Source organism: Cydia fagiglandana, chromosome 13 (genome assembly GCF_963556715.1).
Source record: "Cydia fagiglandana chromosome 13, ilCydFagi1.1, whole genome shotgun sequence".
Lineage (NCBI taxonomy): Eukaryota > Metazoa > Arthropoda > Insecta > Lepidoptera > Tortricidae > Cydia > Cydia fagiglandana.
The window spans coordinates 13,011,000-13,027,498 of NC_085944.1; the positions used below are offsets into that span (position 1 = coordinate 13,011,000).

General features: G+C 37.8%; 1 protein-coding gene across 1 annotated transcript; it reads left to right on the forward strand.

The window, feature by feature from the left end:
- The first annotated feature begins 6,230 nt into the window (after positions 1-6,230).
- On the forward strand, positions 6,231-16,499 carry LOC134669890 (putative inorganic phosphate cotransporter). Its single transcript, XM_063527507.1, has 12 exons — positions 6,231-6,252; positions 7,240-7,364; positions 7,515-7,694; positions 8,252-8,390; positions 9,625-9,842; positions 9,921-10,055; positions 11,653-11,763; positions 12,231-12,363; positions 12,826-12,950; positions 13,383-13,502; positions 14,222-14,366; positions 16,450-16,499. The coding sequence occupies exons 1-12, from the start codon at positions 6,231-6,233 to the stop codon at positions 16,476-16,478; spliced, it is 1,482 nt and encodes a 493-aa protein (XP_063383577.1). The 3' UTR covers positions 16,479-16,499.

The window sequence follows — 16,499 nt, forward strand, 5'->3', positions numbered from 1 at the left end:
ACAGGAACATTACGATCTGCCTGATCTTACGATCGGCCGCCGACATTTATATGACGGCTGATTTGTGATCACGTGGTGCTTTCAATTTCATTCTTAATACAAACGTCCTTAAAACGCCATATTTAGGTTCTTTATCTCTACATATTAATAAAATAGTTATTTACGATACAAGTGCAGAAAAGAGGGAATTCGAAACGAGTGGCGATAAATTAAAACACGACCGAAGGGAGTGTTTTAAATCGACACGAGTTGCGAATTACCTATCCGCACGTGTATCGTACAACGTTTAACAGTACATATGGCCCTCTAAACTTTTGACATCGCACGAAAAGGGCTATTTTACGCACTAGTGCGGGAAAATAGGACCATATGTACTGTAAATATATTTTTCGTGACCCACTTATAGGTTGTTTATTACAGCTTGATTAAAATCCCTGGAGCGGAATGCCGATAAGAGCATTTGTATGTTTATTACAGACGTCAATATGGTAATTGTATCAAGCCATTAATATTAAAGACATCCGAAATCAATTTCAGTGTTCTGGATACTTTACATTCCCAGCAGCAATTCAATCGACAGAAATGCTTTGACAAACCAACCGGGTTAGCATACGATTGGCGCGACAATATCTCGCCGCGAGATAGACTACCCGTCTCTCTTTATTTAATACAGTTAGAAATAGACGGGTAGTCTGTCTCGCGGCGAGGTACTGTCGCGCCAATCATGTGCTTGGCCTACAAATGCTACCTGAATGTGTTTGGGGCGAGAGGCTGGTTTATGTGTATCCTCTAGCCGCCCAGAGACCTATAAAAAGGTCTCCTCTTCCATTTTAATTTGAACTTTGTGTTGACTGAATCAAAGTTTCATTTTGCTTGGCAAGGTTTGACCTATGAGCGGCTAGAGGTTAATGTTGCCAATTAACTCCGAAATTAATTTTATTTCATCGAATTCATTTTGTCGCGGGTCATACTAACATTTATTTATTTTATGGTTTAATACTTGAGTATTTTAAAAGTCATTCGTGCGAGATGTTTCCGAGAGCCTCCATCTTCAAGCATTAACAGAGTGCATGAGCAGCGGCACAGAATAAATAATAGTATACTAGGGACAGAAGACTCACTCTCTAACAAAACGCGTCTGTCACGATCAGCACAAATATGGCCGCTAGGTGGCGACAGCGCCACGCGTGGTTTATGGCAAACCCCAAAATTGGGGTCGAACGGATGGAGTTTTAGCTACCTGTAGCAAAGCGACGAAATCGCGGAGTGAGCTACGCCTGGCAGCGGTCACGATGGCTGCGCGCTGCATGCCAATATATATAGGTATACTACTATGCTGTGTGACATGTGTAGATACTGTACTGTATAGGTATTTTATAGTTGTTGGATTCTGTAAAGAAACTTTCATACGCATAAACAGCAGGAATAAGTTCTATTAACAACAAATAACATTACAACACAAATGAGAAAAAAAAACATTTAAATGAATCCTAACAAAACAATTTTAACAGCTAGTTTCAGGAAAAAGCAGTGCTACTTTTAAATGAGCTATTAACATTCAAGGTAAGCATCTAAAGGATAGCTGACACGGACGAAACAACCTGTTTTACTATGAGAGAGGCGATGTAAGGCTCAGTTGGGATTTGTTTCGCTGAAATCTGGAGCAATCCAACTGGGGAATCACCTTGCAGGAAACAACGTCGAAAAATCACCGTTCAGTGGCTTGTTTCTGTGAAAGTAAATAAAACCGACATAAATTACGATGAGATCCTCCGATCTATCTAGTCTAATTGCAGCTTCAATGATAGCGACAAACCAAAGATCAAAAATAATAAACAAGAGAGCTACCTTTAGCGTGAGCACTTACTCTAATGGATTTGATAGGTATGTGGTGTCACCTCTATACATCAATAATCTTTATTGTAACCTTCGTGTATTTAAGGAGGAACATTAGAAATATAGTCAGTATTATTCCAGCATTCGCTTGTTTCATTACTCATCCTTTCCGAACCTTACATGGCAACCCCGCCATTTTTTGTGCCCCAGAGTACAACCGGATACCGCGTTGAAGTAAAAGTGTCAAAATAATATAATCAACCTAATAGTTCAGCGATATTACAACAGTGAAGACTCTTTTTTGTTATTGTTAAGTACCTAATGCGTTCGGTTAACGCAAAAATTGACATTATTTAGATCTTGGGAAGTAGGAACATGTATAATATTGCTGGGTATTCACACTCCTGTCTCTTAATATAGCAGCAGGGGAGGCGGAGTAAATTTGGGGTTACTCGAGCGAGACCTATTCTGTTCGTAAGATTAAATGATAGGAAGAATAAAATGTTATGGGCCCGATTCGGATTTTGAAATAGATATCTTTTAGACATCACCAAGATACGATAACGATATGTTTAAGATCTAACCTGTCAAATTTGACATTTGCGCGATTCTGGAGATACTCTTGAACGATTTCCACAGGATATGACTTAGAGATCCAATTCACATCTAATATATATTGCCCGAATTGCGCTGCAAAAGAGGACTAGTTGATATCTAAACTATAACGTATCTAGAATAGATCTAGTACGTGTCGTCTCTTGTGAATATCTTGAAGTTCGAATACTGCAGTATGTAATGTTTTCTTTTCCAAAAGTCACGGAAGGGTCTACCGATGTTTAAATATGTAAAAAAAATCATACCATGGAAATACTCGAGCGAGTCAGATAGGTAGTTTCAGTCACGCAACATGTCTCTGATGACAAGGAGATGTGAGTCTGCCAGTTGACATGGCAGGGGTGGCCATTATTTTATCCATTAAGGTGTATTCGGGTAATACCGAATGTCGGATAATTCCGAAATTCAGATGAAAATCACCCTTAATTCCATCATAATAAAAGTCTCTTTTCGGAATTATCCGATAGTTTTCGACATTCGGAATTACCCGAGTAAACCTTACTGCACGAAATGTCAATTTAAAGTGAATCGAAATTTCTTGCAACAGGGTAGTCTGTGGCGAATAAGCGATCTAACTAGAATTGAAATTTTACCTGTATACGGTACCTACAGTACGCTCGGTGCTCCATCTTAAGTACTCAAGTTACCATACTGATTGTATAGAAAAGTGGATACCTTACTTATATAAGGGAACCGACTTAGGTACGGCTGGATTCGGGAAATGAATTAGAGACTCACTGGATAATGAAATAGTAAAAATATGTGACGTTCCACTGCAAAAGGTACCTTATGGCGGCTGGCGCCGCGATTCAGGAAATGAATTAGAGATTCACCAGAAATGAAATAGTGAAGATATGTGACGTTCAACGGAAAAGGTACCTTATTGCGGCTAGCGCTTACGTCACATAGCGCCGCAATAATATTGGAGCGGGGTTAAATAATAGCGTAAGCGCCATCAAAGTAAGAAGCTATTTCGTCACAGGGGAGATGGTCCTCTTAGCATTGTTTTGCAATCCATCTAGGAGAAGGATACTCAAAAATAAAACCCGGAATGGAGTTTCCGTAAGGCGCGAGTAGGGTCCAACCTGAAATATGCGGCAGATTCCTGCAGCTGACCTGTCTCCACACGTATTGGCTCGCCTTTCCTGTGGCATAAGACAGTGAAGCCGAGAGGGTAATGCAGGTGCTGGGCATCCCTGCGTTTCCTTAATTCCGTCCCAGGCGGTGTAATGTATGTTACACCATAAATCGTCTGCAATAGACGTAAAGGCCAATGATGATGATGAAGCGCCAACTACCATAAGGTACCTACCCGTGGGACGTCACATATCTTTACTATATCGTATCTAGTTAATCTCAAATTCATTTCCCGAATCGCGCCGTTACGCTCCAATCAACAACGCAAGTTACAGTAAGTAAGTTACAATACTATTCGGCAAGTGCTCATGGTTAGTTACTAAAATAAGTAATACGAGTAATAACTTTGTTGTTGTTGAAAGAAACTAACCAGATTTTACTTCTCGCATCGACAAATACAGTTGTGTAAACTTTAACTATTAGTATTTACTTTCCAGGAATGGCGTTTGCTGTGTACCAAGAGTATAATAAAATGGGAGGAAGATTTTTCCGAATTTTGTTTGTATTGCTCGATATACACGAATATAACTGACGTGGAATATTTCTGGATAAAAACTTTTAGTTGTATGTATTTCCCTTGCATTTGACAATAATACCAACACAATAGATTTATTTTCAGGAGGCATCATCGAACAGATGTCGCTACTGCGCATGTATTGTGATACACGCAGCGTCAGCGTCCGTATTGGGTAAAACTTAACGGAAACCGTACGTAATTTATGTAGACATTAAGTAACGTAAAATGGTCTTACTTTGCTCCCCAGTGGGTAACTATGCTCCAATGATAAAAAAAGGTAACACACGGTTTCAACCGGTTAATCCAGAGTTAGTGGCTAACCCTGGTAGTGACTAGTCTACTAGTCATACAAAAGTGTCAGTACACAGAAAACAAAAGGTTATGTATTCGTTGCAACCGGGAAAAGTGTCCCACCGGAACCCTAATATAGTTTTACTGCCAAAGTTTTTATTGTTGAGAATAACCGTCGTCGCTTTGGCAATTTGTCGCAGTCCCAGTTAATTTTGCGTCTAGGGATTAAACTACTCAACAGGATGCGGACATCTGTTTTCGTTGCAACGAAAACTTTGTCATAATACATACTAGCGACCTGCTCCGGCTTTGCACGAGTTGACAAATTATATACCTAAACCTAAACCTTTCTCAAGAATCACTCTGTTCTAGGTGAAAACCGCATGAAATCCGTTTAGTAGTTTTGAGTTTATCGTGAACAAACACACAAACAGACACATACGTCGGGCGAATGCTAGTGATAGTTCGCGAGGAAAAGTGAAGTTTACGAACGGCGTGGAGAAAATGACAAATTTCACGGGATGACTAATTGTCAGGTTAAACCATTAGACAAAATAAAAAAAGTAATTGTGTGGTTTTATGAAACCACGATGCAAGTTAAACGTTTTTTTCAGATTGTGAATAGATAGGGCCATAGGACATTTAACTGAATATCCTCGGAAAGTTATTCGATTTAAGGAGTTAAAATCGCTTTTTTTATCTTAAAATTTTGTATGAAATTATACTTAAGTATGCCGTTATTATAATATGTAATGCGATATGCTGATAGACACTCCAAAAAAATTGGGGCGATAGAATAATAGTTTCACTTTAAAATGTCAGCTGTCGGCGCAGCAGTTTTGCTTTTTGTACGAATTCGTGCTACGCCTAGATTAAGATACATAAGAAATGAAGATAAAAAATAATCAATAAAAACACGAACAAGTGGCACTTGTAAGATTCTGATGCATAACGTTGAGAGTGTCGTGACAATATTCTCGTTATCAATTTGCTGATTAAATCTTTTTTGCTTGCATTGGCTATCTTGTGACATAATCATAGTCACTATAATATGTACACCTTATAAACAAAGTCTCCCGCCGCGTCTGTTTGTTTATGTGTTTGTTCGCGATATCAAAAACTTCTGAACGGATTTTCATGCGGTTTTCACCTATTGAGTGATTCTTGAGGAAGGATTAGATGAATAATTTGTTAAGGTTCTGTGTATATTTGTTGAAATAATTATGACGATGTTTGCTAATAATGTCGGAAAAAATCACGTTGTCTAAAAGCTTTAAACGAAAACGCTGCCTATAATCCGTTTGAAATATATAATATAACAAACCAATGTATGTCGGGATTGTCCCTCTTTATTGGTGTACAAAAAAATTCGCGATGGTATATGTCTATCTTTTAAGAATAGCGTAATATACTTACCAATTATTAACTTCTAAAAAAAGATCACAAATAATGTCGTATTTGCAAAGTTATTTACGCGGTAATAGTATTAATACAGCAGGCGTATTATGAATGGCTTTATCCACGTGATAAAATAACTGTCACTTTTTAACACCGTGGGATAGAAAGTGACGGACACCGTTTTATCACGATGTCACGTAGACAAGATCGACCATCATATCCGTACAGGCCGCTAGTTAAAAATAAAAACAATGTTCAGTCCGATGCTAAACGGTCTCAACGCTATTAATTGTTATTGTTATGCGCGGAGATTATTTCGATAAAGCTAGCAAATATTTCAGAAACTTATATCAGAAACTTGATAGTATAAACTTGATAGTATAAAGTATTCCTTACATGATTCTAGTAGTAGGGGTGATTTAGTTAAAGTGGAAAAATGCAGGAAATAATAAAACCAAGTAAGTCATATTTATCTGAAAGTGTTTTATAAAAAAGCTGGATTTTAAATAGTTTAGTAAAGTGCCATTAACTCAATAATAGAATTTATTTACGGACTGACAGTACTGACACGTTAATATTGTGATTTTAAAATATAATGTAGCGTTAAGAAAATACTAACAGTGCGGACTCGCGATTTACCTTAAAGTGACATTCCATTTCCAACTGCAGCTGCAATACTGTTCATTTTACTATGGAAACGCGTCGCTGTCATTGTCAATTTCCATAGTAAAATGAACAGTACTGCAGCTGCAGTTGGGAATGGAATGTCACTCTTAAGGATACGAGTAGTTATATTGCCTGTAGTTATCTAATAAAAATAATAAGGTACGCTTAAAACATGTCAATTCAATATGTTTACTATACAATATTATGATTGATGTACGTACAACTCGTACAAATTACATACAATATCAATTGAAAAACATCTGTTGTGACGAACCTATTTGTATTGACATAACAGTAATTTATCTTTGACCTAAAAACTAGAATAAATCACGACGATTTTAGATGGACCATGCCAGTAGAATGTTGTATCTATTTGAATCAAGTAGTGAATGGTTTTGCCGCATTTTACTTATTGACATTGAATAGGGAATATTACGTGAAACACAGCGTAGGGGGCGACACTACCACAATCCATCACAATCTGGGAGTCTACCGCGAAACAAGAAAATCGAAATTTTGTTATCTAACCTCTCTATCACTCTTGCGTATTTGAGCGGTAAAGAGGCAGATAACTAAATTTCGATTTTCGCTTTTCCCGGTAGACCCTTGTTAGCAAACCGCCTTGATGCACCAGTGTCATATTTTAAAACTTGTCAAAGAACAGGTTAAGGCACAGTATGTATAAGTTACTCTATGGTTGCTAGAGGCGCCAGTGCTGCACTCTGGCGGCAGAACATTGCATTAATATCCCCTATTACTTACTACAATTTTTTTTACAGAAGCGGTGTTAGGTATACGTCACGTACAATGTGTGATGTTGTTCTTCGCCATGCTCTTGGCCTTCGGCATGAGGGTAAACATGAGTATGGCTATCGTCGCCATGACAGACTCTTCTGTGGAAAACGTGAGTACTGCATCAGTAGACTTTTTGTCCCGCTTGGCGTGTTTTGAAAATCCCATAGAAAATGAGACAACGCAAACGTGTACGTCACGTCACACTATAGAATGAAATTTACACTAGGGGTTCTGATCAGGGTACCCGTTTTGTTTTCAGGCATTCGATTGGAACATGCAAATGCAGAGCGTGATATTGTCTTCTTTCTTCTGGGGCTACATGATTCTTCAAGTGCCTGGCGGCCTCCTAGCTGACAAAATCGGCGGCAGTCTCCTTATCGGCATTAGTATTGGATCCAACTCCATCATCTCACTGTTTCTGCCAACTGCTGCGGTTTACGTAAGTTCGTATCAATTTCAAAATAATCGAAGATTTGAAGATTGTAAGTTAACAGTCTTCTCATTGGCAGCAGTTACCTCATCACCTCATCAGCTAAGGCGTTGTATGTACCAGTTTATCATTAGCCTTAATTGATACGTACTGAAAACGTCATCGTGGATTTATGAGGTTATAGAGTATGTACACTATAATATCCCTAAACGACATGAGACGAACGAATCTCCTGCTGCAGGTAAATCCATATATTATGTAAAATTTGGGACTTTGGGAAATTTGAGATTCAAATGGGACTGGGCAGGACACGTCTGCAGTTGTATGACCTACTACTGTTCCACAAATTGTAAAGGGCCACGGTATACCTAGTCGGAGATGGCAGGACGAGCTTACGCCTTTGACAGAAACTGGTGGGAGACTTCCGAGGATAGGGATACGTGAAAGAATAAGAGGGAGGCCTTTGCCCAACAGTGGAACAATATGGGCTCATAATAATAAAGATATGTAAAATTTTGTGTAGGCGTGTGGAAGCGTGGGAAATAAAAATAATGTAGTAATTTCAGGGTGGCTGGTACGCAGTATGCGCTTGTCGTGTGCTGCAAGGCTTAACGCAAGGATTCGTCTATCCAAGCACGCACAACCTTATCGGAAAATGGGTGCCTTTGGATGAAAAGAGTAGGATGGGCGCATTTATTTATGCAGGTAATGTAATATGATTTGTTTTTCTAGTATAAATTGATTTTTTGTTGATAACTACTTAATAAATTGATTTTTGTGTTGAAACTTATGAAAATGAATGAAATAGAAGATGTATGCTGGGAGTAATTGTATGCCCTTGGGACAAAGGAGTAATAAATATACTTTTGCATAATCAATGTGTGTGAGAGTGAACTTACATTATAAAGTGAAGGTTGGTAACAATACACAAGAATAAAATTGTGAGGAATGTCGAAAACCGACGCCGCACCAAGGTGCGAGACGTGGGTGACGTCATCTCCAAGCTTAAATGGAGTTGGGCGGGACATGTTGCTAGGCAGAGTGATGGCAAGTGGACCAAAAGGTTGACGGATTGGTGGCCGCTTTCGGATGAAAGAAGCGCCTGGCGTCCGTTAGCTCGTTGGGTGGATGACATTCGGAAAATTGCGGGGCACTTTTGGGTGAGACTAGCCCAGGACCGGGATAAGTGGCGTACACGAAGAGAGGCCTATGCTCAGCAGTGGGCGACTGAAGGCTAGAATGATGATGATGATTGAGAATCACTCTGTGGCTCATAAAATGTTAAGGGTTTACGGTAAAAAAGAAACCGTAATGTCAAATCGCAATGCGTAGTAAAAAACAAAAATGATGCAAGCCTTCTCATACCTACTATAAACTACAACACTATGCTATTAGGCTAACACGCACACACCGAAGCATGTTAGCCGATAAAGCAATGAAACAAATCGTTATCCCTGGAATAAAAATGCTCAAGTACATTTTATAAAGTTATTTTATTATGTAAATACAATTATATACGTTACATTTTCTTGTTCTTCTTCTTCTTTACTCTCTGAACAGAGTGGCCGTGGACATTATGTAAATTTTTTGAGTGACTCGCTTAACAAAATGTATAAGAATGGGGCTTCTTGTCACAGGTAATAATACATACTTACTAGGAAATCCCAACCCTGAATGTGTAATGTATACTATTTGACGAAATAAATGCTTTTTGATTTTTGATTTCTTTGACAACACGTCGCTATTCCTCCCCTAAAGCTACTTTCTGTGAACAATCGCTTACTTTAGCCGACACACTGGCTTTGATTTGGTCAGTCCACCTCCTTGGCGATCTATCTCTAGCACTGTCACCTCCCACTCTTAATAATTGCACAACCAGACGTTCCGCTGTGTGACATTTTGCTTGAATGGAATCAAGAACTTGTAATATTTTTCCCAGGGGCTCAACTGGGTACGGCAGTTATGCTGATGTCAGCCGGTTTCTTGGCCAACTATTGGGGCTGGGCCTCTATATTCTACTTTGTTGGTATATCTGGACTCATCTGGACCCTCGTTTATATCTTTATCGGAGCTGGAGAACCTCTAAACTCGAAGTTGATAAGTGAAGAAGAGAAGTTGTATATTCAGGCTTCTCTTGGTCAAGTTGGGGGCAAAAAGGTTTGTTTTAATAATCTTTCAAAATAATATTTAGTTTATTAGAACTTATTTTATCATTTATTTTCTTATGAATTTCAGTCACTTCCCATGCCATGGAAGTCATTGTTGACGTCCATGCCCTTCATCAGTGTGATCATCGTGCACTGTTGTCAAAACTGGGGATTTTATACACTAATGACTGAGATGCCGTCTTATATGAGCCAAGTTCTAGGAGTCATTTTCATTTTTCATTTTCATTTCATTTATTCACTTCAATCAATTAGCACTTACAGATAAACCTTACGTGCTAATTGGCATTACATTACTTAATATCTAACATGCATTAACTGCAATAAATACAATAAAATAATATTGGACTAAATCAAAACTAAAATTATATGTACAATGCCGAATGATTATGGAATTAAAAACGTCAATATTTGTCAATGTCACAATTTTCTAAATAAAATCCTAATAAAATTTAAATGAAATCGATTTCTACAGACTAAATTAGAATATAAGAGTATTTGTATAAAATGATGAAATAAAATAAATAAATATTACTATTTGCAATTTGAATAACATGTCACATTTTACTCTAATAAAATTAATAATACATTCATTTACTTATACAGAATCAATAGGCACATAACTGATTTAATTTTCCTAATAATGCATTCATTGGTAAATAATGGAGCTAGTGGTTACGATTTTCTCGATATAACGACATGATGCGGCTATGAATTTGGTCTCGGTTGTAGTGAAGATATCGAGTTCGTCGTCGCTGTCTAGTATGTCGTTCAGTAGCGACTGTGCTTGGTAAAGAGGAGAGTTAGCAAGCATGCGAGTTCGAGCTGTGGGGACAGCGAAGAGACCGCGACGTCGAGGGCGTAGCACTTTAGCGGTGAGTCGGGGAACACGAATTGTTATTTGCGACAGTAATTGAGAGTTAGTTATTGTCCCACGTATTAGTTGGAAGAAATATTTGACTAGATATATACTCCTGCGGGTTTCGAGGGATGTGTAGTCTACCATACCCAACACGAATAGTGTTGGATACAATAGAGGATAATACCCGTATAATTTCTTATATAGGAACCTAACGAAGGATTTTTGGACTCTTTCCACTAGAAGCGTGTAATGTTTTTCGTGGGGATTCCAAATTATCGCATTTGTTTCTAGCTTGGACCGGACGAACGAGTTGTATAGGACGGTTAGTGCCTGTCTGTTGGTGAACAACTTGGCTTAGCGTATGACAAACCCTAAGCATCTTCGGGCATCGTTACAGGTCTTAGTAATGTGCTGGTTGAACGTGAGCTGTGTGTCAAACCACGTACCAAGGTCCTTGATTTCAGTGACGCGTTTCAGGGGTTTATCTTCTAATGTATAGGGGTGATTTACGGGATGTCGATTACGCGTATATGTAATAACTGAGCATTTTTCAATGTTCAGAGTCAGACTATTATTACAAGCCCAGGCAGAAACATTATCGATATCAAGTTGCAGTAGAGAAGAATCTTCAATACCGTTAATTGGTAGTGCCAGTTTCAGGTCATCGGCAAATAGGAGGCACGTTGAATGACTGAGTACTGATGGTAAGTCGTTTACGAGGATAAGAAATAGGAGGGGTCCGAGGCTACTTCCTTGCCCAATACCTGACGTAACCAAGAACGGAGAGGAACGCGCGCCGTCGTACTGAACGAATTGATTTCTTTCCGATAGGTAGTTGGCCAGGAATTCTAGTAAGTGGGTGCTGAATCCCGCGATTGACAGCTTCTTGAGCAGCACATCATTATCGACTTTATCAAATGCCTTTTGGAAATCAAAATAGGCAATATCTACTTGTCGTCGCTGGTCCAGATTATTAGATATTAACGAGACGACGTTTATTAAGTTAGATGCTGTTGAGCGCCTCGGTAAAAAAGTAGTCAACGTCAAAGCGGTATGTAAAGTACTTGTACCTACATTACCATTATCACTACACCTTATAAAACCCCCGCGGCATCTGTCCGTATAAATCTATCTGTTCGCGATAAACTCAAAAACTTTAAAGGTTGCAAAAGGAAGGTTTAGGTGTAAGTATTATTTGTCCAGATTTTGTGTAACCCGTGCAAAGAGTTTTGACATAATTATTTTTAGACTGGCACACATAGGTACTTTTGTCTTGAGATTTTGGGTACACGGTTAGGTGGAGCGTGTAAATTCGTACTAATTACAGGACATTTTTCATAGCTTACACGCTTATAACTATTATGGGGGATACGAGAACCCAAATTATTTTTTAAGTAGGTGAAACTCGGATATTAAGATTAATTAATTTTTAAACATTTCATTAATTTGTATTCTAGAATAACGACGTTATTTACCTAGACGATGAAGTAATGTTTAGAAAATGTATTTTGTCTCCAGAATGGCGTATTGTCGGCCACTCCTTACATCGTGATGTACATCCTCAGCTTTCCCGTTGGCTTCCTATCTGATTATGCCCTCGGTAAGGGCTGGGTCAGTACTACTGCTGCCAGGAAGATTAGCAATAGCATCGGTAATTTAGTTTTAGCAATAATTAATATTTATAATAAGTATAAACATACCTCACATAATTGTAGTACCCACAGTCTTAACACCGTTTGTGGTAAACATATGGTTTGTTGGTGCCTTATTAAATGGAGCTAACTAAACACAACTAGAAAAAAAGTCTTAAACAACCTTCCATACCAGGATCATTTTGAATTCTTATTCCCTCATTTTGAAGACCAATTAGATTGGTACCAGGCGTGGCTCACCCCGCGATTTCGTCGCTTTGCTACAGGTAGCTAAAAGTACATCCGTTCGACCCCAATTTTGGGGTTTGCCATAAGCTGCGCGTGGCGCTGTCGCCACCTATTTAGTGGCCATATCTGTGCTGATCGTGACAGACGCGTTTTGTTAGAGAGTGAGTCTTCTGTACCTAGTACCTACTATTATTTATTCTGTGTTGGTACTAGGTATTTGTTTTTGTCGACAGGTACTATAGGCCCAGCATTGGCTTTGATTGGATTAGCGTATGTGCCAGCTGGTAACATAACCCTAGCGGTCAGTGCACTATCCGCCGTGGTGGGACTCAACGCAGCGCTGCTCACCGGCTTCATGGTAAGACTATTCTCCGTGCCAAATCACCGTCTATGTACCTAAATATCAACGCCCTTATGTAAAATTCAATGCCCATAATATACTGGCGGATTGTGGAATATTCAATTACTTTCTACGAAACAAAAAATCGGAAAAGTACGAGTCGAACTCAGACCGTCGAACCGAGGGTTCCATAAAATTTAACTTTTTTTTAAGGTATATGTTTTTGATACCTCCACGCGTTCCTGAGATAAAGGGTCTTGACGACAGGCATACGGACAACAAAGTGTTCGTAAAAATATGTAGATAAAAAACTGCCAAACTACGCAAACTACCTATGCTATTTCGTTTCAAAAAATGTATCTAACCATTTATGCAGACACGGAAACGAAATCGAGAAAAAGACGATGTGTATAGTTGTATACAGAAAAAAAAATGTCTTTATCATTTCAGCTAGTTCATCTGGACATGGATCCCAATTTTGCAGGAACTATGCTTGGCATCTCAAATGCTCTTGGTAATATCATCTCCATCATTGCACCATTAGCAGCTGGAGCTATTATAAAAGACGAGGTACACTTTTTCAAATATATAACGACATAGAAAACCTAGTCGCAAAAGTACTTTTTCATCTCTCCTGTTCGGAAAGTTCACCTTTCATAGCCTGATAGCCGGGTGGAAAATTGCATTTCTCTATGTCACTTCTTAACACCACGTGATTGAAAGAGACGGATACTATTTTTATCACGCTGTCACGTAGACATACACGACCATAATATCCGTGCAGGCCTACTGGTTAGAGTTTGGCGATAATATATATTTTTGTATATAAGCATGTACCGTTTGTATGAATACATTTAAAAAAGGTTTTTATTTATTGAAATGTACATGTGGCACAGAATACAGACATTTTTAACTTTCACGATCATGAAATGATGATTGATGAATATCAAATTTAGTCTCTGTCAATTTCAAGTCAATCTAACGTTGTGAAGGAGGGTGATTCCATTCGGGATAGGGTGGTGTGGAAATTCTGTATGAAATGTTATCTATTATGTGCTTGAAAACCATGTATTTGGAGTATTTCGGAAGCTTAATAAAAGCGAAAGGCTGTGCGTTGTGGTGTCATTCACGATGACGCGTGTTTTGACTCGTACTGTCATGTTATTAAAGGTTAGATTTGACAAATCTGCGCGTAGGTAATCGTGAATGACACGAACTATGTATAATGAATACATTTGACTATTTCTTACCTCGTGTTCAAAATGTAACTGGGCAATGTTTTATTTCAGACTAATCCAGGAGAATGGCGCAAGGTATTCTACCTGGCCTCATTTATTTATATATTCGGAAACACTATCTTCCTCATTTTCGGAACCAGTGTACGACAGTTGTGGAACGACCCGGAGCAAGATATAAACGTCGATATTATTACTGGTAACAATAATTTATTTTTACATATTATAATGTTTAATAGTAAAGCTGGCTATAGGTACAAGTACCTCGTCATTTTTGGGATTAGAAAAAGGCTACAAATATAATGACCACCAAAAAATACTTTGGTACCCTAAATAAAAAAATCATGCTTACCAAAAAAAATTACTGAACACCAAAAAAATAAGGCCTAAAATTACAAATGTACCACCATTTTAATTACGACTGCACTTCAAATTGTATTCGAATACCAAATATATTAAATGATCACCAAAAACCATTAATGATCACCAAATCTTGAAGACCAAATAAATGCGATATTTTCACCTAAATAAACCACTATGATACCAAAAAATTTATACATATTACCAAATAAAGTAAAATGATGCCAAAATTACTAGCTCCTCCCGCTCAACCCCCGTACCCCGCACCGCATAACTTAGGTAGGCATACTGAAATGCTACTAGAAAAGTATGTTAGGTTAGGTGTGTACTGCTATCAGTTAAGTGGGCTAGGTTAACACTGCGACCCTTACAGAAACGAATTGCTACTAGAAAAGTGGGTTAGGTTAGGTTTGAACTGCGACCCTTACAGAAAAGAAATGCTACTAGAAAAGTGGGTTAGGTTAGGTTTGAACTGCGACCCTTACAGAAACGAAATGCTACTAGAAAAGTGGGTTAGGTTAGGTTTGATCTGTGACCCTTACAGAAACGAAATGCTACTAGAAAAGTGGGTTAGGTTAGGTTTGAACTCCGACCCACACAGAAACGAAATTCTACTAGAAAAGTGGGTTAGGTTAGGTTAGAACTGCGACCCTTCCAGATAAGAAATGCTACTAGAAAAGTGGGTTAGGTTAGGTTTGAACTGCGAACCTTACAGAAACGAAATGTTACTAGAAAAGTGGGTTAGGTTAGGTTTGAACTGCGAACCTTACAGAAACGAAATGTTACTAGAAAAGTGGGTTAGGTTAGGTTTGAACTGCAACCCATACAGAAACGAAATGCTACTAGAAAATTTTGCTTTGCTTTAATAGGATAGCAAGATTTAAAAATTTGGTTATAATTTTACATTAAAATGGAGTTCTAATTTTGGTGGTCATTTACTATTTTTGGGTATACAATGATTATTTTGGTGTCATTTTATTTAATAGGATAGCACGATGTAAAAATTTGGTTATCAATTGACATTAAATTGGGGTTTGAAATTTGATAATTATTTACAATTTTTGGGTTAATAATGATTAATTTGGTGTCATTTCCTTTAATAGGATAGTAAAATGTATTAAAATTGGTAATCATTTCACATTAAAATGGTGTTATCATTTTGGTGATCATTCATTATTTTAGGGTGGTAAAGTAGATTTTTTTGGTATTAAATTTTATTAAATCTGGTGATCAGTTAAATAGCAGCCTTAGAAAAAGGATAAATATTCGTGAGGATAATTATTATTGAAAAACGCTTTTAAAAAATAGTGACTATTACTTATGAAACAAAAATAATGTAAATGAACCATTGACATATATCTAACAATGACATATAACCGTCTTTAGATATATTTATGTCAATGAAAAGAACATATATGCTATACAGGTTGTTACTGACCATGGGGCTTTAATTCGCTAAACTGAGCTAATTTTATTGTGGCACCAACCCCGAAATCCCGAAAAAAAATTTTACTTTTTCATACATTTTGGTTGATCAGATGTCGACGGTTTCTATGGAAAAGCCATAATTTTTTCCCCGATTTTAGGGTTGGTCCCATACTAAAAGTAGTTCAGTTTAGCGAGTAAAATCAAGCCCTGGATTTAAAGCCCCATGGTCAGACACATACTGTATAATTGTTACATATTTGCTGTGACTTATTTTTCAATAAAAATACACGTCAAGATTGTTTAAAAAAATTCCAATGCTAAACAAAACGAAGTACCTATAGTAACCGAAATCTGAATTTCAAATGTACAAACCTAGAGCGCATTTTACGAGTATGTAGTAAAGTGTATCGTTTGTAAAGATTATGTCAAATGTTATTTATAAAACGATTATCAAATATGTATTGCAAATTGAATTATGTTTGTCTTTTTTTCAGATGCTGAAAAAAGAGAAAAAGTTATATGAAGTGTCCTGAAAGACTTAAAA